Source organism: Lipotes vexillifer, unplaced genomic scaffold (assembly GCF_000442215.2).
Source record: "Lipotes vexillifer unplaced genomic scaffold, Lipotes_vexillifer_v1.1 scaffold76, whole genome shotgun sequence".
Lineage (NCBI taxonomy): Eukaryota > Metazoa > Chordata > Mammalia > Artiodactyla > Lipotidae > Lipotes > Lipotes vexillifer.
In genome coordinates this window covers 3,960,927-3,987,882 of record NW_006773751.1, presented here as the reverse complement: position 1 = coordinate 3,987,882, position 26,956 = coordinate 3,960,927, and the positions used below count along the sequence as shown (strand labels likewise).

Sequence of the window (26,956 nt, the reverse complement as noted above, 5' to 3'; positions counted from 1 at the left end):
TATAATTTCATTTAATCATCTTCATTTTAAAAGAACAAAATATATAAATTCTGGTACTGCTTAGGAAAATTCAAGATTCCTGGTCATTTTAACAGTGAGATAGTTCATTCACATACATGATTCCATGATAGATGGATAAACTTCATACACTAGAATAAGGTTTCTAAGAAGCAATTTCCTGGCTTGTTTGAAGAGTTTGACATAGCCATAAGGAGCTCCAATTCTGGAGTCAGAAACACACCTGGACTGGATTCTGGGTCTGTCATTACTACATACAATAGGGCAGGTTTCTTAGATCTACAAGTCTTGATTTCTTCATCTGCAACATGTGATAAAAATGGTTCATACCTCAAAGGGTTTTTGCGAAGATTAGGTGAGAAGATGCCTGTAAAGTGCTTAGCACAATTCTTGACCCATAATAAGCACCTAACATCTGTGAGCTGCCATTATTACTATTATTCTAAATGGTTTGCATATTGAAAGAAGCAGAAAGGGAAGAAATAGTAAATGGATGGTGTGTAAATGAGATGCTTGAAATATGTTAGGGAGCGTGGCCTCGAGGAACAGTTGGTAACAGGAAGGTCAGCAGAGTGGGAAGAACTAGAAAAATCCTATGTGCCCTCCTCAGTGAAAAGGAGGGCAAATGGAAGCTGACAGCAGGTTAGTAGTTTGTGTTTAAGAGAAGAGAGGATATCAGTGTGGATGATTAAAACTGTAATCTACCTCTGGCTTTTTCTCTTACCAGATGCACCTAGAACACGCCAAAGCAGAGAAGAAACAGCACAGACTAGCACGCGGTTCCACGCCGGTACTGCCTAACTGTGCTTATCCTCCATCAACAGGTGTATGTGAGCCTCAGGTAAAGCAAACCTCAGTTTACGAGTCACATAATAAAAGCCATAAGATGCAAAGGGATCCAGAAATTCTCTAAACTGGTGGTTTTCAAGTTTTTAAACCACAAAACCTTTTCTTAAGAAAAGCATGAATAAAAAAATAAAAACGTGCAGCTACTCAGGCCTCAGCAGCAGAAATGGAGTCCCAGAGCCCAAGAAGCTCAAGTCTACACCTGCAACCCCCATCCCAAATGTGGCTCGGAAGTATAATCTGAAAGCCACTGATACCGTCCTCCCCCTCAACTTTTTTTTTTTTTTTTTGGCCATGCCGCACGGCTTATGGGATATTAATACCCCGACCAGGGATTGAACCCGGCCCTGGCAGTGAAAGCGCCACGTCCTAATGACAGGACCGTCAGGGAATTCCTGCCCCTCAACTTCAGAGATGTGGAAAGTGAAGGTCAGAAAGGTGAGAGGACTTCCACAAAGTTGTAACCAGATGGGAACAGAGCTAAAACAGAATCGAATCCAACAGTTATCTGATGGCCAGTCAGGTTCTCTTTTTACCACTGAACATTACCTTCTTGACTAACATACCAAAAAGATGAGGAGGAAAGTAAAACATGTTTGAGAAGAATGTGCCTCATCATAGGAAAAACATAAAAATGGAAGGCTGGAGAGCAATGAAGCCTGGCAGCTTGGGCTCCACTAATCTGCATATGAATAGAACACCACCTCCATCAATGGCTGACTAGAGTTACCAAAACAGTTTTTTGAACATTAAAACAAATTAAGCCAAAAAAAAAAAAAAAAAACCCTTCAGCAATTCCCTGAAGGTCCAGTGGTTAGGACTCAGTACGTACTTTCACTGCCAGGGTCCGGGTTTCGATCCTTGGTTGGGAAACTAAGGTCCCATAAGCCACAAGGTGCAGCCAAAAGAAAAAAAAAACCTTCACAGTGAATGCATAACAGAATCACATTTACAACTATACTGCATATGAATGCGCATAATTATACTTTGGAGGAAGTTTAAGCCACATTAATGGGACTGTGAGGGAATGAAAAAGGGCTTGAATAGCCAATGAAATTAACTACAGTGACTAATGGATGAATTATAGTCATATGATACTCAGCATGTTTTTGGTGTTCTGTTCACAGAACTCCAGCTTAAATCATCTGGTTGTACTTTAAAGGAGTCTGTATTCTAAAATCAAAGGTCAAGTTAAGTGCTTCCTTTTTAGACTTGTATGTTGTGAAGTTCAGAGTTCATATCAACACGGGTAAATTATTTTCTAAAATACTATCACATTCCTCTATTTAAGACACCAGTGATGTAGATAGAGCCCTCAAAATCCAGCTCCTTCATGGCCTTCACAGTTTCAGTTTCTCACTGGCTTACTAGGCCTGAGTATATAGCCATACAACCCAACAGGGAGAAATCCTATGACTCTGCAGCCTGTGAGACCTCATTATTCTGCATTGTGTTTACTCTTTAATTCTATAAAAGGAGGATTTATAGTACCTAGAGAGAAACTATCCAGTAGTTTGGCACAGATTATTTCCTGGCCTTATCTACATCACAGCCCTTAAGAGCATCTCACTTCCTCCAGCTTAAAAACCGCTCCGATGTATGGCTGGATGCACCCTTCCTGGCAGTACTGAATTGCTGAGGACAGGCCTCTGGAGAAGAGGGGAAAGTTCTGGTCCTGGTATCGGCCCCAGTACAGCCCCATGGCAGAGATATTCTTCAGGAGCAGAAGATTGGCCGGCACAGAAGCAATGTTTCCTCCAGCAAAACCCACCACCACAATCCTGCCCTCCCATGCCAGGCTGAGGGGAAAAGGAGAAGAAAAAAAGATTATAAAAGGCAATGTACATTCACAGCCATTAGGATGGCTACTATTTAAAAAAACAAACAGAAAATAAGTGTTGGCAAGGATTTAGCGAAATGGAACCCTCATGGACTGTTGGTGGGACTGTAAAATGGTGCAAATGCTATGCAAAACAGTATGGAGGTTCCTCAAAAACTTAAAAATAGAACTACCATATGATCCAGCAATCTCACTTCTGAATCTATATCCAAGAGAAGTGAAAGCAGGGTCTTGAAGAGATATTTGTACACCCATGTTTACAGCAGTACTATCTATAATAGCCAAGAGGTGGAAACAATCCATCAACTGATGGATGTTTAAACAAAATGTGTCATATACATACAGCAGAATATTATTCAGCCTCAAAAAGGAAGGAAATCCTGTCACATGTTAAAACATGGATGAACCTTGAGGCCATTATGGTAAGTGAAATAAGCCATTTACAAAAAGACAAATGCTGTATTATTCTACTTATATGGGGTATCTAAAGTAGTCGAATTCATAGAAGCAAAGTAGAATGGTGGTTACTAAGGGCTGGGGAGAAGCGGGGAAAGAGGAGCTGTTGTTTAATGGATATAGAATTCAGCTTTGCAAGAAGAAAAAGTTATGAAGATCTGTTTCGCAACAATGTAAATATACTTAACACTACTGAACTTACACTTTACAATGGTAAGTGTAGCAAGTCTTTTGTTATGTAGTTTTGACCACAATAAAAAAAACACAGAATGAGGGGAGAGAAAGCAATGTACATTAATTCAGAGAGACAAAGTAGGTTTTGGGGGTGGGGGGCAGTTGTGTAATGGGTACAGAGTTTTTGTTGGAGATGTTTACACAACATTGTCAACATGTTTAATTGTATACTTACAAATGGTTAAAATGCTAAATATTAGGTTACTGTATATTTTACCACAATTAACAAAAAAAGCAACATGCATTAAACACCCAGCTGGGAATTCCTATTGACCTTACAAACTGGCAGGGGTGACCCATTCTACACCAATTTGTATTCCTCGGTAGGAAAATAGAAAAATAAGCCGTAAGCAAGATAGTAGGGGGTCAGAGAAACTAGCCAGTCTTGTAAGGGAACCCACTTTAGAATCAAAGCTATTTAACTACTCAACTACTTTGTGGAAGGGAATCAGGTATAAACAGATATCATTCCAATGCTGAACAACTCAGTTTGAAAATTTTAAACTTAGGAAGCAAGAATTCAGACACTCTCATGAAGCATCATTTGCCTTACACTAAGGCTTACTTTAGGACTCATTTAATTTATATACTTTTCTAGGGAATTTTGAATAATTGACAAAATATTATTACCTGGAAGGCAAGAGAAGGGAATGTATTAGCAGTCCTCTGTCCTGGCTCCCCATTTAGTCAACACACTCCTCCCTTTGCCTCCTGTCTAAGCACAGTAGTGGGCACAGCGCAGTGATGCACAGGGGCTATAGAACCACATGGATCCCTTCTGTGGGCCAGCTGCTCTCTCTGCTTCTGTTTCTTTTACTTTAAACTAAGATAAATCACAAAACTGTGCTTACCAGGATGATACAAGAAATGAAGTTAACATTATCAGAGCCCTCCAGGGTCCCTGGTTGAAACAGAATGAGAATTGGTGGGGTTACAGCAGTCCCATGAAATCTCCAGTGATTTTTTTTTTTTTTTTAATATAACAAGTCAAGGAGACACCTATATTGGTGGCTGCTTCAGAAACCAGTAAGATCAAAAGAGTCTGTACCTTGTTGCTCAGTGAACTGGGAGACTGCCACTCCAGTAATTCTAACATCTGAACAATGATCTCCTCAAGAATTACCGACACCATGTATATAAAGTAGTTAGTGGGGGCAGGCATAGCTGAATTTAACACATGTATAATTTCTAAAACATGTGATATTGCCAACTAGAGAGTCCGCAGTCATTTTTTGGATATTTTCCAGTTGGCTATTTTGTTTTTGCTATATTTAAGCATTTCCTGATTTTCCCTCTGCTTCTATTCCTTTTCACCCAGCCACTCAGCGGTTCTCGTTGATGCCGGTGGCTACGGGAAAAGTGAGCAGCAAAGACAAAAAAGAAGCAAGCCCACAAGGAAGACAGAGGTCTGGAAAGGTTTCTGCAGAGCCCCAGGTCTAGCCCACTCGGGAGGACCACTGCATGTACCTGCAGAGAGCCTCCAGGAAGATATCTCCTTCCACGGTATCAATGACCACATTCACCCCGCCACTGCCCATCAGCTTCTCCACTGCTTCCTTCAGGCTGCCCTGACTGTAGCTCACGATGGACTGTGCACCCCCTCTGCATCACCAGCTTGCACGGCTGCAGCTATTACCTACATAAAGAACACAATGCTTCTGATGGTCCAGAATACGTACCAAGAAGGCTCACCCCACCCACCCAGCCTCCAACTAAAGAAGAAAACCAGAGTGACCTCACTGTCCTAGCATCAGCCTCAACCCAACACATAAGGCCCATCACACAGCACCATCACACTGGCCCCTCCATACCCACTGGCAACGTGATCCACATTTCCAGGAATCCTGGAACCCCAGTGGGTCTAGCTCGGTGACAGTTCAGGAGACACTCACAAGTTCTTCTCCAAATGCAAATTAAAACCACCATTTATTGAGTACTCACTATGAGTCAGGTAGTAAGGACACAAGCTAAATAACAAGCTTAGAGTCAAAAAAGCAAGATCCAGCAGTATGATGGCAGAAGTACAGAGGGGTCCAGAAGTGCAAGCTAGAGGTATCTAACCTCAATCTACAAGATCAGGAAAAACTTCTCAGAGGGTAAAACACGATTCAATGGAAAGGTCTTGAAGTCAGACAGACCTGAGTTCAAATCCTGACTCTGCTACTAACTAGCTGTATTACCTAAGGCAAATTACTTAGTAAGAACTAACACTTACATGGTGCTTACTATGTGCCCAACACTATTCTAAATGCTTTACATATATTAATAACTCATTTAATCTTAATATCCCAATAATATGCATACTATTATTATCCCCACTTTAAAGATGAAGAAACTGAGGCAAAAGAGGTTAAGTATCTTGCCCAAGGTCACACAGCTCATGGGAGGCAGAACTGGGATCCAAACCCAGGTAATTCGTCTCTAGAGTTCAGGCTTTTAACCTCTATTTTGCCTGCCAACTCCTCTAAGCTTCAGTTACCCCATCCATAAAATAAATTTTAAAAATTAAATGGAATATTGTATATAAAGCACTTAGAAAACAAAGTGTTGGATAAACTGAATCTATTGTTACACATATGCAATCATTTATTCTATTTAAACTTCATAAGAACATTATGGGGGAGGTACAGTTACTTCCATTCTGTAGATGGAAACAAAGACCCAGAGAGGTTAAGCATTGGGTCGGCCAAAAAGTTTGTTCGGTTTTAAGTAAAAATAAAAGACACATTTTTCATTTTCATGAAGAACTTTACTGAACAATGTATTCACGAACTGAACAAACTTCTTGTCCGACACAATAATTAAGCCAGGATCATCCAGGTAGTAGGTGATAGAACAACTATTCAAATCCAATGCTGCTGATTCCAAAGCCCATGCTTTTCCACTCCATCACCCTGGGAGAAAGCCATGCCTAAGGCCTGCCAAAGATGGCATAGATGGCTGTGGGTGATATTGTGAGGAGGTCTGGGGTTTGGAAGTCTCCGGAAAATCTTCAGACACTCAAGAATTGCCTAGAGGTGCCTTATCCCTGAGCAGCATCCACCAGCCCAAGCACTTTGGCACCAAGGTGACATTCAGAATGTGCAAACACCCAAGAACACCTGTGTCCTTAAAAAATTCCAAACTCACCCATAACTATTTGAAACTGAAAGCTACCCTCATACACTCCCCCGTGGAACCCTCAAACATCTGCATTTCACTGACTGCTATCAGCACACAGTGCCATAGAGGGCAGACACCAGTCGAGGGTCAGGCACCTGATTCCAACCCCAGGATTCTCTGTAGGTCCCAGTGAGGGCTGCTGTGAATCATTTTCTCTCTTCGTGCCTCACCTTCTTTGTCTGTGAAATAGGGATAATAAACACTTGCATTCCCCATCTCCCAAGGGGTCTGTGAGGACCAAGGGCAAGATAATTGCTGTAGAGGCAATGTGAAAGCAATATGAAATACTGTGAATGACAGGTGTTATCAAAATGACCTGTTCCAAGTAGGTGGCATGATGACATTATTTTTTTGTTTGTTTTTGCTTAAAACCGTTATTGCTGCTAAAGAAAATACAGCTTAGATTAATTTTAATATCTGAATTAAAGCAAATTTTTCTCTCTACTTAACTTCCTATAACTATTTAAAACAAATGGTAGGGACTTCCCTGGTGGTGCAGTGGATAAGACTCCACGCTCCCAATGCAGGGGTCCTGGGTTTGAGCCCTGGTCAGGGAACTAGATCCCACATGCATGCCGCAACTAAGGAGCCCACCTGCTGCAATAAGGAGCCCACCTGCTGCAACTAAGACCCAGTGCAACCAAAAAAAAAAAAAAAAGTAGCAGAATCTCCTTTTAAAATAAATTAAAAATAGGGCTTCCCTGGTGGCACAGTGGTTGAGAATCTGCCTGCCAATTCAGGGGACACAGGTTCGAGCCCTGGTCTGGGAAGATTCCACATGCTGCGGAGCTACTAGGCCCGTGAGTCACAACTACTGAGCCTGCGCATCTGGAGCCTGTGCTCCGCAACAAGAGAGGCCGTGATAGTGAGAGGCCCGCGCACCGCGATGAAGAGTGGCCCCACTTGCCGCAACTAGAGAAAGCCCTCTCACAGAAATGAAAACCCAACACAGCCAAAAATAAGAAAATAAATAATTTTTAAAAAAATTAAAAATAGATAAATAAAACAAATGGTACAGTTTTATCTTCCCAGAAATGTTAGTCAGTGGTTCTAGACAATGAGACTAACTGTGGTCGCCCCGCTAAGAGAGGTGCTAAAAGCCCTCACTTTTGAGTTGAAATGTGTTAATACTCCATGAAGAGCCTCCTGGTATCTAAGACTGCTTTCAGAACTCATATGTCCTTCCCAAAAGAGAGTCAATGTGAGAAAAGAGAGCTGCCACCTGGAGAAATTCCACACCAGTCCAATTATCACCAAACCTGTATAGCATCTTGGCACCTCTGGATATCCCAACCGCAGGCTACGCAGGAACCTCACACTCAGCACACCCAAAACTGAACTCACCATATCCACCTGGGTTCTCAGTCCCAACAAATGGCAAATCCCCAAGTGCACCTAGTTTGCGCCTTCCCACTCAATACCTAATAATAACAGGATCCCTTTTTAAGGGATCCTCCATGACACATCATGCCCTCAAACAGGCACATGGCACGAGTGACCTCAATATTCCCACAACCACCCAATGAGAAAGCATTGTTGTACAAATGAGGAAACTGAAGCTATTAAGCCAGAGACAGAGCTACAGTTTGCCCCTAGGTCAGGCTAATGTCAAAGTCTTTTTTTCCTTCAACTATATCAGGATGCTCCCCAGTCACCAAGTTCTCTATTTTCTTCTACTTTGGTATCTCTCTGATCATCGCCTCCAGTGCCTTGTTTCAAGCATCATCACCGCTGGCTTGGATTGCTCCAGGAATCTGTCCTATTGCCTCTGAACTTGCCCCTATCCCTCATCCCCACTGCTACCAAAGTGAACTTTGCAAAATGCAAAGATGATCATGTCACTTCTCTACAAAATCCTCAATAGCTCCTGCAGCTTCCAAGAAATGTTCAAATTCCTCAGTGCCCCGTGATCTTATCTCTGCCCCCCTCCCTAGGGTCATCTCCCACTGTTCCCCACACACATCCTTCACTCCACAGATGCTACTTGCAATTCCCTGAATGCATCACGTTAGTACCTATGTCTCTGCCTTCTAATATGTCCTCCCACCACTAAAATGGCCTTCCTTTCCCTTCTTCCTCTATTCGACTGCTATCAGTCCTGCAAAAGTCAGCTTAAATGTCCACCTCCTCCAAGAAATCCTTCTTCTCTAATACCCGCAGCCTCCGAGAAAAGCCCCTGTAGAGAGGTGGGTCTTTCTTTCATGTATTTATTCATTCATTCGAGAAACAATTATTGAGTGCCTACTAAGGTCTCGGCACCATACTAGGTGCTGGGATTGCACTAATGAGTCAAACAGACACTACTCCTGCCTTGATGGGGATTACAGTCCAGTGGGAGGGACACATTGATCTAATAATGACATAATTAAAGGATTAACCACACGCTATGAAAGAGAAATACAGGATGCTATGAGACCACATACAAATAGTCCAGGGGAGGGAAAAACATCTCCTGAGGGACAAAGAATACTTCTCCAAAAAAGCGACATATGAGTTTAAATTTGACGTTCAGTGGGGGACAGTTTAGAGCATTATAGGTAGAAGGAATAGAATCTTCAGAGGTTGTGAAGCGAATTGAACCTTTTCAGGTTCTAGTAACTTAGAAGGATAAGTGGTTTACTCCTAAGTCCCCTCACTAGTCTGCAAGCAAATAGATGGCAAGACCCTACTCTAGGTTACTTTACATCCCCAGTAACTTGCACGTGATTTTTAATAAATAAATGAATATATTCCATGTTTGAAAACAAGAGGTATGATATTTTTTAATGGAGAATCAAACATGCAAATACCTTGGCCTGAAGAACATTTGCTGCCACATCAATCACAGCAAGGCCTGTGGCTCCAGCTGCTGCTGTCACTAAAACAGTTTCTCTGTGTCAGAGAAAGATGAGTGTTACTCAAGAAATCAAAAATCATCCAACGGTATGATTTCACGAACATTTTGAAGCTAGGACATTTTCAAGCAAGAAGAGAACTGAGAGGCCATTTCATTTGACCCTTCATGTACATGTACACATATATGTATGCTCTCCAGCTTCTCAGGCTGGGTTATGTATGTAGATCAGTGCTAATTTAGTCCCGTCTTGAAGACTTCCCAGGTAAGGGTCCTTAATCTCTCTAGGTAGTCTCTTCCTCATTCCAGTGGCAGCCTTCCTTTGCACTCCCACTCCAATTTCTGCTTCATAAATTCTGTCCTAAAATCATTCTCCTACTAAACACTGCCAAATTTTAGAAGGTAACAGTCACTGCTCAACTAAGCCCATCTCCCTGGATCAATTCTGAGGCTCTCTGAAAAGAGCAAGAAGCTGTAGTTATGCGCCAGGTAAAGTGGGAAATTCAGCACCTCTGAGTTTGAAATATCCCAGTTAGGTACACCCAACCAAGCCTCACAGAAACAAATACCACAGGCCTCCATTAAAACCATAGTGAAGTGAGTTTAAATAAACCAGCTGGCTAAAATGTAAAGTTTTCAAGGAGGTGATATCCAGAGGGGTCAGACTTGAGGGACAGATTTCTCCAAATATATATTGGCCAAGTTCACAGTCTACCATTCCCTCTCAGACAAAAGGATAGCCCCACTGTCACCAGACTCCAATCTTGGGTCACTCGCTACCTTCCTTCAGCCTTTCCTCAGATAGACATGAGGTAAGGGTCAGGGAAGGGAAAGGAAGGGGCAAGGTCTTGATGGACACTTCTGGTATCAGAGAAGGTACCATCTAGCCCTCTATTGTCTACACAGTTCTCACCCAGGCTGGGTATGGGCCTGACGCTCCAAGGCCAAAGTAGCAGTGCCATAAGATACCGGCAGGGCAGCAGCTTCTCGGAGGGGGACCCTTTCTGGAATCTGCCACAGTGCCTATAAAAGAGATAACAGTGACTTAGAGATTAAGCACCTGTACCTTTTCATAAAGGCTGCTCAATATATATATTATGATTTGATTTGCAAAAGGCAACACATGTCAGGAAGCAAGCCCGGTGGAAGTCAAGACCAAGCAAGCAATGGCCAAGTTCAAGACTTGGGTGCATCACTCTTTGAAAATCCTAAGGCTGGCATCTGGATCAGGAAGGAACCAGCTTATAGAGGAGGTAACACAGGCCACTGTACTATAATGAGTGAACTGGATGGTATAAAAATTTTACCTCACATAAAGCTGTTTTTTAAAAAAGTGTACCGTTCACCACTAGAGGGCATCATTCACATCCTGCACAAACATAGCCCACCCCAGGCCCACCCCGGCTGGCAACGTTCCCAAGACTCTCTCTTGCACAAGCTTGATGTGGGGAAGAAACCCATTACATCCAGCTCAATGCCCCAAACCAGTTTTTCTACCGAAACCACCTAATTATGGTCCAGTTGGAGAGCCAGTCAGTTGCTCCGGGGCTCAGAAAACAAAATGCCCTTCTCCATTAAACCACTCTACACAAACAAACCTCTGTGCAAGTGTTGTCACACCGATATAAAAAAGGGGTTTAGGGCTTCCCTGGTGGCGCAGTGGTTGAGAGTCCGCCTGCCGATGCAGGGGACACGGGATTATAAGCTATCACTTATATTATGACAAAAAGTACAATGAAAAATACAAAATAAGGTGTTTCTTGCTAGACTATATATTAAAATTTTCTTATATTAGGTTTACTCTTTTCATTTTGTTTTTTGATATGTGTGGTGTATTTCCACACAAGGAATAAACTGAATGCCACATATCTTTAATTTAATCTTGAAACCTGACATATTATAATGAAATTCATTTGCTTCTAAGTGTTGTACAGTATAAGTTTCAGTCATCAAATTATGAAATTCAGTATTTTTTTTTCTTCCAGGTAATGGAAAATTCTTAAATAAATGACATTTTGGTCCACTATATTACATTTGGTGGTGGGTCATAGATAAGAGTGGAAAAAAGCAAAAATCTAAAGCATTTACATGTTTAAAAAGTAAGACTGCTGCTGTTTTTAATCTGTGTAACCTCTGATGGTTTTATTTTTTTTCTTTTTTTTTACTAAAATTAAAAAAAAATTCTTGGGCTTCCGTGGTGGCGCAGTGGTTGAGAGTCCACCTGCTAATGCAGGGGACACGGGTTTGTGCCCCAGTCCAGAAGATCCCACATGCCGCAGAGCGTCTGGGCCTGTGAGCCATGGCTGCTGAGCCTGTGCGTCCGGAGCCTATGCTCTGCAACAGGCGAGGCCACAAAAGTGAGAGGCCCGCGGAACAGAAAAAAAAAAAAAAAAAAAAGGGGGGGGGTTAGCATTTGAAAGAAAGAAGTGCTTAGCTGAGAAACAAGATATAACCAAAAGAATACAAAGAAAGAGAGGGAAAGGAGAAGAAGGAATGATGGATAGATGAAAAGTAAAGAAAAGAAAGCAGAAAAAATATCTCCAAGGATTAGTATTGAGAGGTAGGGCTGCCTTGTGGTCAGTGATGCATTCTTCAGCCATACCATTAAAGCCACTCACGCCAATAACTCTTTCTCCCTGAAGGGAAAATACCATTAAGGGTATGTTCAAATGCATGCCCTTGCTATTTATCCCTTCCCGAATTAATCCAAAAAGGAAAGAAAATCTTTCTTTCTGACCCACTAAGACAGAGGTTCCCTTAATTATCTGTTCAGTGTTACTGTTCAGTAAATAATTCAGCCATTTTTTTTCACTACCCCCATCAGGTGGCCAAGCGAATCTGAGCACATTTTGGACAATGATAGGATTGAGCAAGAAAAAGACTAATATGGGGCTTCCCTGGTGGCGCAGTGGTTGAGAGTCCGCCTGCCGATGCAAGGGACACGGGTTCGTGTCCCGGTCTGGGAAGATCCCACATGCCGCGGAGCCGCTAGGCCCGTGAGCCATGGCCGCTGAGCCTGCGCGTCCGGAGCCTGTGCTCCGCAACGGGGGAGGCCACAACATGAGAGGCCCACGTACCGCAAAAAAAAGAAAAAGGCTAATATGAATTAGAATCCCAGTGTTCATTTCTTTCACGAGACTGAAACTTGAGAATTCTCTATCCTCTCAGTAACTAAAAATCCAGGTGCTGCCTTTTATTAGTAATAAAATATTTAACGAAGCCAGGAACTTCCACAGACTTCCTTCCCTCAATTCAGAATTAGTTTCTCCCTGCTCCGTCTCGTTTTCCCTTTGGTGTCTGCTGGCAAAGTCCAGCAGAAGCAAGACCCTTTGGCTACAAATGAGGTTAGCACATTTCTCATAGTTACCCACACATCAATTCCCTAGATTCAACTAATTTACCTCTTTCACCGTGCTGACATCTGTGCCTGTCTCCAATACTGTCCCAGAAAACTCCATTCCTAAAACAAATTGTTTAAAGATTAGGTTATCTGTAAAGCCCGTACAAGAGAGATGAGAAAACCCTGATCAACAGGCTGTCCTATGAGTAATCTGGAGCTGAGAGGGTTTGTGTTCCCCCCACCCAGGAAGAAGGGTAAGAGCACAGGAAAGCACAGGAAAGTGAACGAAGATTTCGTGATAACAACCTGAAAAGCTATAGTAGTCCCATTCTTACCGTGACACAGATGAAAATTTTAAGAATGGGCAAAAGCACAGAGAATCACAGTTACACAAGTACTTTTGACCTTGATCACTGGGGCCTTGGGTTCTTACAGCACCTCAATGACAAATTCATCATATTGTATTTATCTGTTTCCATGTCTCCTCTTCTGAACTATGAGGCCCTCGAGGACATGAACTATATTTATTCATATAGTACTTGGCTCAGTTGGATGAATTGGTGGTGTCTGCCCTTTCCTCTTCCACCTCCAAATTTCTGAATTTAATTATCATATATTTCCCACTTGAGCCGCCAGAAGAATAACTCAATTGAGTATGACATCTTCCCCCATCCAGCATTTCAACAAATACAAACAGAGGGAAATGGTTCCAATTGTTGAGACTTAACCAAGTACCCTAAGGCCAAAACACAGCAACTGTTTTGCAATCACTGTATCCCTAATATGCAATCACTGTATCCCTAATAGTATATATCTGTATAAAATATACATGTACTGTATATTTACAGTATATAACTGTATATTACTTATATATATACAGATATATACTAAACTATACTTGTATCTCTTTTAATAAATTTCAGCAACAAAAATCAGTCATTGGTCCACATATTCAGGATCTAAATGTAATCAGATTGGGCATAATGCAAATCAGAGAGCAGGCTGCTAAGAAATGTATAAACTGTTTCTTTCTGATCCTCTGGTATTAGGTTTCTTTGGGAATGTATTCATGAAGACTGAGAGTTTTAGCTGCAACCAGATGTTTATGATCCTTCAGGGTAAAAACAAAATTGAGGCACTGTCAAGGAATGAAAGGGAATGACTACGGCCAATGATGGTTCTGATCAGGATTCTGGTGAGCATAATGATATGTAAAATTGTATTTGTTCGTTTACGCATTTTTAAAGTATTTATTGAGGGGTGGATGAAATAAGTGAAGGGGATTAAGAGGTACAAATCTTCAGTTATAAAATAAAAAGCCACAGGGATGTAATACATAGCATAAGGATATGGTCAATAATATTGTAATAACTTTGTATGGGACACATGGCTACTGGACTTACCATAGTGATCATTTCATAATGTATGCAAATGTCACATCACTATGTAGTACACATGAAACTAACATAACATTGTACATCAACTATATTTCAATCAATCAATCCATCAAGTATTTATTGAGCATCTACTATGAGCCAGATACAAGAGTACTAATGGGGCTGGGGGTGGGGGGAGGGAAATAATGTTGAGCAAGACAGTAATAGAACCTTCCCTCACAGCACTTGCAATCTAGTGATTCTAATTAGTAGTGAGGCTGACATATCTAAGACACCACTGACAGCAGGCAGACACCGCCATCATAGTGCCCAAGATGAAGCACATGGTTCTGACAACACTCTATATCTTCTTTTTTTGAAGCAGTCACTTGGCCCCTTCCTACTCACTGGGTGTGAAGGGAAGTTGGGGCCTTTCCTGATACTGATCATGACAGGCCAAAATATCAGCAAAGTTAACCCCACAGAAATAGACATCAACTCTGACCTGCAAAGGAAATAGAGCAAAAAGGCATCTCTGGAGACAAAGTTCATTCAATTCTACCATAATATTTACTGAATTTACTGAATGCCTACTATATGCCAGATACTGAACTAAGTACCAGTGTACATTCATGAGGCAGAATGGACAAGGTCCCTGACCTCATGGAGCTAAGAGTATAGCAGAGAAGACAGACATTAACCAAATAATTATGAGGATTTATGTGTTAAATTACAACTCCTACACAAAATGTTACAATAGAAGTATAGGGTGCCATGAAAGCACATAATGGGGAGATTTGACCTTTGGGGGAAATCAAGAGAATCCCCTGTGAAAGTAACACTTGACCTAAGAACAGCTAGGAGTTAACTATTCAAAATAGGGGGGTAGGGAGCCTGTCACAGACAAAAGCAATGGCATGTGCAAAGGCCCAGTGGTGGGGACAAAAGAAAAACCAGCTTAGTGCACAAAGAAGAGAAAAAGATGGGGCTAGAGAGCAAGGCCCACAGCATCTGAGGGATTGTAGGGTTTGCTGAGGATCTTAATCTTTAGCGTAGGAACAGTGGAAGCCATTAAAAGATTTTAAGCAGAGGGTAACATAATCAGCTGTTTTGGGAATCAGGAATTCTAGAAGCTAGAACAGGATTCCCCAGCTTATGTGTTTCATGACAGAGCTAGAGCAGAGGCAGGCCCGCAGCAATTTCTCTAGACCTTGTTAAGCAGTGGTTCTCAAAGTGTGGTCCCCAGATCACCAGCTTCAGTGTCACCTGGCAACTTGTTAGACATTCAAATTCTCAGCCCCCGACCTACTGAATCAGAAACTCTGGGGACAAAGTCCAGCAATCTGTTTTGACAAGGTAATTCTGATGCAGCCTGGAGTTAAAGAACTACTGTCATAGACCAACCCAACTCAACAGGGCTTGCAATCACAGGAGGAAATAAGGCTGAGAGACAAAATCGGTGACATTCATTTATATATTTGTTTGTTTACATTTTCCATATCATACAGAGGTGACCTTATTTATGAGAAGATATTTTATGGGCAAAATGGATTCATTCAACAATATTTTAAGCATCTGCCACATGCCAGGCACCCTTCCAGACTATGGGGATTTAACGATGGATAAATTCTCACAGTCCCAGCTCTCAGGAGCTAGTATCTGACACAGCAGTCCAGACAAATAACAGAACAAAGGAGCCTAGCCCTCAAGCCTATGCACATTGTGTGCTTGACACAGTTGCTGACATGTACAGCACCTATAAATCCTCAAGCCACTCCACCTTGATTCAAGGTGAACATCTTTCAGCATGTGAATCCCAGGAAGCAGACTGGCTGCTGTCCTGCGCTCACCCAAATAATCTATTTAGTCACAGGGTCCGTGTTAGTGACACTTCAGGGCTGCAGTCACATTTCTCCCTCTCACCAGCGGTCCCCAACCCTGAGACTCACTGCCTGCTTCACCTTGTCAGAGGTTCTCATTCTCCACACTAGATGACAGTGTTACCAAGGTGGTCAACAGGCTAAGCCAAAGTGGCTACCCCATTTTCCACCACCCTAAATTAAATGCCCACAACCCTAATATAACCCCACCCACCCCAAATCACTGCAGTATACCAGGGGAGGGAACAAGGCACATTATCATGTAAATAGCGTTAGTGGGCTGGCTGCGGGGGAGGAGGGAGGGCAGATAATTAGATTCTTATATTGGGGAAGAGGAAGTAAAGCATGGGGTCCATTTATCTGTGCTAAATCAATAACTTGCAGGTGGTTATGCAAAGTCGTGTGCAAATCAGAATTCTCTGTTTCTAAGGCAACAGCTCTGGGGACTTCTACATTTGTGTTCTGGGGAACAATCTTCCTTTTGCGCTTCGGCCTTTTTGTGACCCCAGAAAGGGCCTTTCTAGAAGCCCAGCACGAAGTTGCGCTCCAGTCTCGCGGGCGCCCCTTAGCTGAGCACTCGGGAACTCAGTTCCGGTCGGGAGCCCGCGGGGCTTGGGTGGTGGCCGCGGAGAAGGGAAGTCTAGGGGGTCCCGGGGCCAGGCCAGTCACCCTACCTTGGGGGGCCGGAGATGGCGGGGGACCGCCTCCTCAAAGGCCAGGGGCTGCTTCAGCTCGGCGCCCAGCGCGGCGCGGTAGTGCCTGCCGCAGCCCTGCCCGGCCCTCCTGCAACGCAGAACAAAGGGTCGGGTTACTGCGGGCGAGCCGGTTAACGCCTTTGGAGGCTAGGTGGTGAGTCAGGGCCGCACCTGCAGAGCCACGCCCGAGGCAAGCACCGTCCCCAAGCCGACGCCGACGCCAGGGCCCCGCGCAAGTGTAGCCAGAGGGGGAGGTCCGAGCGCGGCAGGAAGAGCAGGACGCCGGCCGCCGGGGACTCGCGACCCGACCCAGGCTGGCGGCAGCGGCCGGGACCGCGCCACGGGCCAGTCCCACCCGCGGCGGTGCCGCGCTTCTCCCGGGCGCCCGGGCCCCCTGGTCCCCCGGGGCCCCCTGCAGGTGGAGCCCACTGTGGGGTTGGGGGCGGGGATGGAGGAAGATGAGTAAATAGAAACAGATCGCCGGAGATTAACCTTTGTTGGCATTTTTTGTAGCAAATTCAGGGGACTTTAAAAACCGCACTTGGCTGTTCTTATACAGAGAACAAACTAGTGGTTAATAGTGGAAGGGGGGTTGAGAGGAGGGGCAAGATAGGGGAAGGAGATGAAGAGGTTCAACCTACTAGGTATAAAATAAATAAGATGCAAAGATGTAATGTACAGCACAGGGAATACCGCCAATATAACTTTAAATGGAGTATAATCTAGAAAAATATTGAATCACTGTGTTGTACACCTGAAACTAATATAACATTGTAAATCAACTATTTCAATAAGACAATGTATAAATAAATAATTAGGGGTTGAGGGGGTCCTCTGCATGTGTGAAATCCTAAATGCATAAAGGCTTTAATGTCTACCTTCAACATCCTATTAGGATTCAATTCTTGTTATTAATTTTCTCACACTTACTGGACCACTTACTTACACTAAAACTGTACAGTTACTAGCAATCCAATGTTAAATGATTCTACGCGAATCCAAAGAGTACTTACAATTAAAGTCAGGCCAAAACACCTATGTTCTGCGTGACACGTAGTAGATGCTCAACAATTGATTCAAGGACAGTGTACCTGGGTGAAAGGTACACTCTGGGAAAACTGAAAACATAACAGTATAATTTGTGAAAAATTGTAAAACTGGGTGGGTCTCTGTTGCAACAGTAGGCAAATATTTATATACTAGCAATATAAAAGAATGTTATCCTGGGAAGAATGTTTCACTTGACAGATAGCTTTTAAAGACAGTCTGGTACTTCCCTGGTGGCACAGTGCTTAAGAATCCACCTGCCAGGGCTTCCCTGGTGGTGCAGTGGTTGAGAATCTGCCTGCTAAGGCAGGGGACACGGGTTTGAGCCCTGGTCTGGGAGCATCCCACATGCTGTGGAGCAACTAGGCCCTTGAGCCACAACTACTGAGCCTGCGCCTCTGGAGCCTGTGCTCCGCAACAAGAGAGGCCACGATACGATAGTGAGAGGCCCGCGCACCGCGATGAAGAGTGGCCCCCGCTTGCCACACTAGAGAAAGCCCTCGCACAGAAACGAAGACCCAACACAGCAATAATTAATTAATTAACTCCTACCCCCCAACATCTAAAAAAAAAAAAGAATCCGCCTGCCAATGCAGGGGACACGGGTTCGAGCCCTGGTCTGGGAGGATCCCACATGCCGCAGAGCAACTAAGCCCATGTGCCACAACTACTGAGCCTGTACTCTAGAGCCTGTGAGCCACAACTACTGAGCCCGCGTGCTGCAACTACTGAAAGCCACGCTTCTAGAGCCCGTGTTGCACAAGAGAAGCCACCTCAATGAAAAGCCTGCGCACTGCAACAGAGTAGCCCCCGCTCACAACAACTGGAGAAAGCCTGCATGCTGCAACGAAGACCCAACACAGCCAAAAATAAATAAATAAATTTATTTAAAAAAATAAAAGTCTGATATCTTTAAAAAGACATCTAGTCAGGGAATTCCCTGGCAGTACAGTGGTTATGACTCCGTGCTTCCACTTCAGGTGGCCAGGGTTCAATCCCTGGTGGGGGAACTATTGTAAGATCCCACAAGCCTCCAGGCATAGCCAAAAAAAAAAAAAAAAAAAGATATCTGGTCAAAGAGTGTATAGCTTCTGAGGTTCAAGCCCAACTCTACCACCTATTTGTATGGCTTTGGCAATCCTCATGGCTGTGGAACCCAGTTCCTCCCCCATTAAGTGAAAGCATTGGGCAGAATAATCCCTCAGTTGCTAAATTCTGTTTCTATTTTTTTGATAGAAACAATAGTCTGAGATAGCATAGAATTATGGAATGATCAGGAATGGAATAAAGGAAAAATAGAAAGCAAAAATGAAGTAGGAATGAATTTCTGAAATCATGACCTAAAGGCTTTGGTGGGAAAGGAATTCAAAAACCAGTTTCCCACCACACGTATGTAGCAGAGATCACCGTTATCTTAAGAGCACTCACAGGGAATTTGAAGTCATTTTAGCCCCACCTCCCTCAGGAAGAAACTGGGCAGAAGAGGAACATGGACTAGAAGGTGAGAAGGTGGAAAATATTATCTTCCATGGAACACTTTGCAAACTCTTAGTCATTAGGTACATAAAATCAAACCAGGAATAGTGGAGAAATATGAACATTATCATCATCAAAATCAACATTCTGGTTGCCAAATAAGAGTGAGCAACAAGAAATCTCAAGTTTATAAAGTATGAAACCAATATTGATCTGGGGATGAAATGAGTTGTTACATGTGGAAAACGTTTTGTAAAATATTAAGTTTTTATACAAGATAGAAAACAAGCAAATTGTTTTTTTATTAAGTATAGTTGGTTTACATAAAGGGAACAATTTTTTTTTTTTTTTTTTTTTCCTTGCGTTATGCGGGCCTCTCACTGTTGTGGCCTCTCCCATTTGCGGAGCACAGGCTCCGGACGCGCAGGCTCAGTGGCCATGGCTCACGGGCCCAGCCGCTCCGCGGCATGTGGGATCTTCCCGAAACGGGGCACGAACCCGCGTCTCCTGCATCGGCAGGCGGACTCTCAAGCACTGCGCCACCAGGGAAGCCCAAAGGGAACAATTTTTAATTGAGCTCCTTGAAAGCAACAACCATTTCTTAATCTCCTTTATGTTTGCAGTACTTTGCACAATGCCACACTTTTAGGCACTTAATACTTGCTTATCACTGAATTGTTGAATGAGCACTCGGTTACCTAGTATCAATTTTCCAGATAATTGGAAGTATCTCTAAGCATCAGGTTTTTGATTTTTGATTAATATTTTTATGGAAATTTTTTCTATTGTCATTTTCATAATATCTTTGTTATTCTCAGGTCATATGAAAATCAGTGAGTTTGGAGAAATCTATCAATACTGCATTCTACATTTATAACAGTATCTGAAGAAAATAGCAAAAGGCCCTTTAAGAAGAATCTTGGAGGGAGATGAAAGTATCTTAGGTAATTGAGGTGATTTTAAGCACTTATATGCAAAACAACTTTCACTTTTCCGAAGAACTTCAAAGGTAAGTGACAAGGCATTTAATAGTAGCTGCTATAGTAGCAAAAGAAGCATTTTAGCTGATCCATCAAATTGCTGCCACCACACCATGCTGTCTAGTTTTTGTTATCATTTCTGGTTATTTTGTTTTATGTGGGGTAAGGTAGGAAAGTGAAGAGGAAGAACAAAATTTGAGTCCTGGCGGAGAATAAGACCAAGCAAACTAAATCCAAAATGATCACTCCTCTGCGAAGAAAGAATCTCTAACTGCCCTACAAACCAGTTTGGGGGCTCGTTAGGAAGTAAAAGAGTAACAGATGACTCTTCCTGCTGGTACAGCTCACATGAAGAGATAATATTTAACATCCAGAAGCTGCTGGAGGGCTGAGGGTGGAAAGCTGAATACACAAACAGCTATGTTTTCACAGAATAATAGACAAACAGTGTATAAACAATATAAATACCATGCAGGACTGTGCTGAAAATGTAAAAGTAGCCCCCCACAGTTAAAATGCTTTATCCGGGGACTTCCCTGGTGGTGCAGTGGTTGACAGTCTGCCTGCCAATGCAGGGGACGTGGGTTCGTGCCCTGGTCCGGGAGGATCCCGCGTGCCGCGGAGTGGCTGGGCCCGTGGGCCATGGCCGCTGGGCCTGCGTGTCCCGAGCCTGTGCTCCACAGCGGGAGAGGCCACGACAGTGAGAGGCCCACGTACCAGAAAAAAAAACAAAAAACAATGCTTTATCCAATAGTTTGTCAGTGCCTTGAGAATAGAGACCGTGTGTCTCAGTAGCCCAGTTGACCACTACATCTAGCACACAGCAGATACTCAGTACATTAGGAAGGTAGGAAGCCAGGAGCCCCCCAAGCTGTGTGGGAGAGCTACCAGCACACTACAATTCAAAGCCACAGCCAAAAATGTTAAGGGGTCTTGCACCTACTTTCCTGCCTAAGTATACAGCTGCCAGACATAATCTGATCCTTTTTTCTGACTAGCTCAGTATTGCCATTATAGATACATTATTATCTTCTACCAAAAAAGATGTCTCCCAAGAGTCTTGAGGTACGTTGTAGTTTGCCTTTTCATTGAATTCCCCCCAGATAGCTCTTTCTGACTGTTGCAGTTGCAGTTAACTTTTATCAACCTCAGAGATGGACTTTGGCCATTGGTATATGTGGGACATGTTAACCTTCTAGTCTATTCCAAGAACCGTGTAAGATTTGCTACATGACATATTTGCTCCAACACTCATGGAATCATAGAATTTCAGAGCTGGGATTGCTCGTCCAGATAATCTCAGTAAAGTGCTTCATTTACAAGTGAGAAAGCGGAGGCTCAGAGAGAGATTGGCCCAGGGTCACAGTGAGGGTTAGTGGCTGAAATAGCATTAGGATCTGGTAGGATCTGGCTTTCCTGACTTCTTGTTCGATTCCCTTTCTATCGAGCTCTTTGGATTTCACTCAACACTATACAAAACAATAATATTTCACATTTTCATAGTACATCACAGGTTTCAAATCACTGTCACCCAAATTGCTTTATCCTGCCAGTGATGAGAGTGATAATAATTATTGTTACAACTAGCACTTATTGGTAACTTACAACAAACAAGTTACTAAGTGCTTTTGCATTATTTTATTAGTCCTCACAATAGTCCTATTACTAGGATACTATTATTTTCACTCTTTTATAGATCGGGAATGCAGACTTAAGGAAGTTAAGTAACTTTCCCAAGGCCACACAGCTAGGAAATGGAGCAGCTTAGAAGTCTCCTAATTGCCTGATGCCAGAGCCCGGCCACCCACTGTGCCCTCCCTCACAAACGCCCTCTGCAGCAGACAAAGAAGGTATTGTACCGTACATTTTAAAGCCATGCTTTATTGCTTGTAGTTTTAAGTTTAATTTTATAGGAATTTTACAGTAGTTCAAGCCTAGAAAATAGATGAATTCCCTGAAGAGAAGAATAGAGAGAAAGCAGCCTCCAGGGATGCCTGCAGTTAAGACCCAAGAGCAGGAAGAAAAGTTAACACATAATTAGGAGTACTACCCTATTCCTTATAGCCACAAACTTGAAAATGTATTGATTTCATTTAAATTTAAAGTATAGTGTATAAGATTAAAACTATGATTATGTAGTTTTCACACACACACATTCACATCTACACACAGACACACACACACACACACATGCGCGCGCGCACGAATAGGATTTTAATGAAACAATGTGCTGACTGGGTTGTAGGTACCAGCAGGCATTTGGGCTAAATTCCTGGCACCCAGATGGACTCATATGGAAGCAGTGGTGACTGAACAATGTCTGCCATGGCCTCCAAAACTAAGCACCAATATTTGATGCAGGAATCTATTTTCCATCTTAAGCCATCATTATGGAACCAGTTTGCAAGTTCCCAAGCAGTCTGGCAACTTTATGAAGCCTTTCCAACCCCACCTCCCCCAGAGAGAATAAACCCTTCCCTTCCACATGTTCCCCCCCAAGAATTTTATAAACCTGGATTAGCTCACTAATCTCATTGTTCAGGTGGTATTTATCTGTTTATCCCAACAGCTAAGCTGTGAGCACTGTGGATGTTTCCAATGATAACATATTGAAGAGAAAATAATTTAGGCCTTGGAATCAGATGTGCCTATGCTGGATTCCTGGCTTAGCCGCTCAGTCATTGTGACCTTGGGAAAGTTATTTAACCTCTCTGAGCCTCCATTTTTTCACCTATAAAACAAGCATAATAATAGCTATGAGAATTAAACAAGATAAGCCAGTACATTGCAGCCCTCAACAAATGGCAGCTCTTATTATGAAGACAGTCCCTGTCCTTGAACCTTTCACCAGCTAGTGGAGAAAGGCACACAAAAAATACGCTTCTAAGGGAATTCCCTAGCAGTCCAGTGGTTAGGACTCTGCGCTTCCACCCCAGGGGGCACGAGTTCGATCCTTGGTCGGGGAGCTAAAATCCCAGAAGCCACATGACATGGCCAAAAAAATATAGGCTTCTAAAATGCCTGTGAAATGTCCTATGATAGGGGGCTGCAAAGGGGGCTGTGAGAGCACAGAGAAGGTCAACCTACCCCACTTGGAGAGCATCATTTTAAGAAAGTCTCCCAGAAGAGGGGTGAGGAAGAATTAGCCAGACAGAGGGCACAGCTAAACGTGTCCCAGGCAAAGGAGTGCGTGAGAGAGAACATGACATGCTCAAGGAATTATAGGTGGTCAGTTATGATGGAAGTTACGGTTTGAGTTGGAGAATGGTGAGGGGTGAGACTGGAGAAGATGGTTGTGTAGAAAGAGCATAGGTATTGGAATCAGACAGAGAGGAATCCCAGCTTCACCACTTTCCAGCCAAATATCCTCGACCAAGTGACCTCTTTCTGAGTCTCGGTTTTCCCATTTGTAAAATGATTGTGATTCCATGAACTGGTGTATATAAAGTGACTGGCACAGAATGTACATTTTTTTAAATGATAGCAGGAATTATTTATCTCTGTTTATCTAGGACGAGCTTAGTGGTTGGCCATTTCGATTGAGTCCATAGAAAGATGAATGAATGAGTAAATTCATTCACTTATTAATATTAGTATTTATTAGACACCATCCTGGTGGCAGACAATGTTCTAGTTACTGGGGATATAGTAGTGAACAAAACAGACAAAAATCCTTGCCCTACTGGGACTTGCAGTTCATGAATTGAGATGGAAAGGGGGCCACTGGTGTCTGTGAGGGGACAGTCTACTTCATAGCCCATGTGGCTCCAAAGTTATCTGATAAAAAGCTAATAAACTGACAAAGCGAGTTTCCAAGTTTCCAAGAGGTCTAGGTGTGAGTCCCACCTCCTAACAAGGAGGAGGCTCTTGTCCCCTCCCTTAATTGCTTCTCACTTATCAACCCTCAGCTTCCTGTTGTGATCCAGGGGAACTGGTGAGTTGTGTTGTTTGGCAGGAAGAAATGTCAAGGAGGGCTCAATTCATTCTTGGGCTCTAAGTCTAAAGTGGTGGCAAGAGGAAATAGGAAAGCAGCTCACACAAAAAGGCTATGGAGAGGGAGATTTGCCTATCTCAGCAGCAGCGTGATAAGTGAGCTCGAATGCCTTGTGATGCGTGGAGGTTTTATTTCAATAGCAGGATAATCATATTCACATGTGTATATCTCATTACAAAAAGGGTTCCCCAGGAGATTTCATTTAATTCTCAGAAGGGCTCTACAAGGTAGGAATTAACCCCATTTAATCCCATCCCTTTCATTTAAATTAACTCCTCCTGTCCTGTGGTATATAACTACACCCAAGCTTCAATCATAAACAAAACAACAAAAATCTTTGTTCATCTCTCATCCCTCTCTAACCAAAACCCTATTCATCTCCTCTTAACAGCCAAGTCCACTGAACATTAAGAATATGCTTGTTAGATAGAACTACCATATGATCCAGCAATTCCACTCCTAGACATATACTCGGAAAAAACAAAAACACTAATTGGAAAAGATACATGCACCCCAATGTTCATAGCAGCACTATTTACAATAGCCAACATATGTAAGCAACCCAAGTGTCCATCAACAGATGAATGAATAAAAAAGATGTATAGTGGAATATCACTCAGCCATTAAAAGCATGAAATTCTGCCATTTGCAGCACCGTGGATGGATCTGGAGAATATTACGTTTAGTGAAATAAGTCAGATAGAGAAAGACAGATACAGTATGATATCACTTATATGTGCAATCTAAAAAGTAAAACAAACCAGTGAATATAATAAGAAACAGATTCACAGTTAGAGTGAGCAGTCACTGGTGGAGGGAAGGAAGGGAGAAGGGGCACAGTGGGGGGAGGGGATTAAGAGGTACAAACTACTATGTATAATATAAATCAGCTACAAGGATATTTTTTTAATAACTTTATTTATTTATTAATTTTTGGCTGCGTTGGGTCTTCGTTGCTGTGTGCGGGCTTTCTCTAGTTGCAGTGAGCAGGGGCTGCTCTTCGTTGCGTTGCACGGGCTTCTCATTGCAGTGGCTTCTCTTGTTACGGAGCACGGGCTCTAGGCGCGCAGGCTTCAGTAGTTGTGGCTCGTGGGCTTAGTTGCTCTGCGGCATGGGGGATCTTCCCGAACCGGGGCTCGAACCCTTGTCCCCTGCATTGGCAGCTGGATTCTTAACCACTCCGCCACCAGGGAAGCCCTACAAGGATAAATTTTACAAAGAATTATAGCCATTATCTTGTAGTAACTTTTAATGGAGTATAATCTGTAAAAATACTGAATTACTATGCTGTCCATCTGAAACCAATATAATATTGTAAATCAACTATACCTCAATAATAATGGTAATAATATAAGGAATATGCTCAGTGACTCCGTTGCTGAGCACTCACTCTCCACTGTGCTCTTCCCCTAAATGCCACTGGTCCAATGGATGCTTGCCAGTCAGTCCCCATTGCAGCTGGCCTCTTGCAGCATTTGAAGCCAGTCTCTGCTGGTACTCCTCCTACTTCTGAGCCCACTCCCTAGGCTTGTTCTTAGATTCCTTTCCTCTGCCACTTCTTTAATATTGTCAGCCAGGGTTCTTTCTACCATCCTTTGCTCTCTCTCCCTCTCTCTCTCTCTAAGTGAACTCTCTTTTTTCTTCAAAATCCTGCCCAAGCTCCTGATTTGGGAGCCCTTCCCTAACCATAGTCTCACCACTTCTCACCTTCTCATTCTTCTCTCCCACCTCCAAAACATACACAGTCCCCTCCTCTCGTTTTCCTGGGAACTCCTCTGTAGCTTCAGTAAAGCACATCCCACATTTTGTTGTGCCGGTGCATGGGTCTGTCTCCGCAGGAGATTACACAAAACTGCAGGGTGGAGCCAGTGACTTCTCTATTTATGCATTCTCGGTGCCTGGCACAGGGCCTGGCACATGGTAGACAATAAGATTCAGAGGTGTTTTGCAAATTCTCAAGAATCAAACAGCTAGGAAGTGAAAAGACAGGACCTCAACCGTAGTCTTCTGACTTTAAAGGATATAGTCTCTCTGCCTCAGCACAGAAAAGAACCATGTTCCAAGTATTTTACTGTAAGTGCCTCAACCCCAGCAATTTATATATAACAAGGGGCAAGGTGGCAGGAAGGATTTCCTTTTCCCCACAAACACTGCCCCAGCTACCAGGTGTGGAAGGATTGTTTGGTATGTGTAGCCTTCCTTTTGCAAACTCCAGGATGAGAAGAAGGAAGAGAAAATAAAACCCACCTCCCTTCTCTTCCTCCCAGTGGACAATCACCCCCATCACTTCCCTTTTGAGCCAGGAGGCAGGAAGCCTATCCTAGCTCATGAAATTCCCCACTTGAGAGGAGTAGGGGGTGACTTAATAAGACACTCTGTGGCTGGGCCAGCCCTGAGTATGATCACTGCCATCCTGAAGTAATGCTCCCGAGGAAACCTTCAGAAGGTGGTCACAGATATACCTAGGAGGAAAGAAACTTCCCCTTTCCTCAGGAATAAACAAGGTTTCTAGGGAGATGCTCTGAAATCAGACGATGTGTGCAGTTGCCAATTACAAGCTCAAGTTCCACCCAAATACACACAATCAAAGGCTTTCCCAAGGCCGTCATTACACACACAGGGCCCTCCTGCTGTTTGGGCAGCATTTTAGTACTGCAGTGAAGCAAGATAAATGTCATCAAAGCAGCAAGGTAAAGACGGACCCATCCAGCAGTGCCTTTTCCAGACCTGATGACTCACTTTGCCTTGTCTTTTATAATGTCGCAGTCTGAGACGGGGA

The 26,956-nt window shown here is 43.2% G+C and overlaps 1 protein-coding gene across 1 annotated transcript; it reads right to left on the bottom strand.

The window, feature by feature from the left end:
- Positions 1-2,419: 2,419 nt before the first annotated feature.
- On the bottom strand, positions 2,420-25,974 carry LOC103081178 (quinone oxidoreductase-like protein 2). Its single transcript, XM_007448541.1, is given in 12 exon segments — positions 2,420-2,663; positions 4,862-4,996; positions 7,811-7,856; positions 9,336-9,427; positions 10,303-10,412; positions 11,960-12,025; positions 12,791-12,849; positions 14,514-14,610; positions 16,660-16,768; positions 16,852-16,933; positions 16,936-17,092; positions 25,885-25,974. Coding segments are annotated over 12 exon segments (1,287 nt in total).
- Between the last annotated feature and the right edge of the window lie 982 nt (positions 25,975-26,956).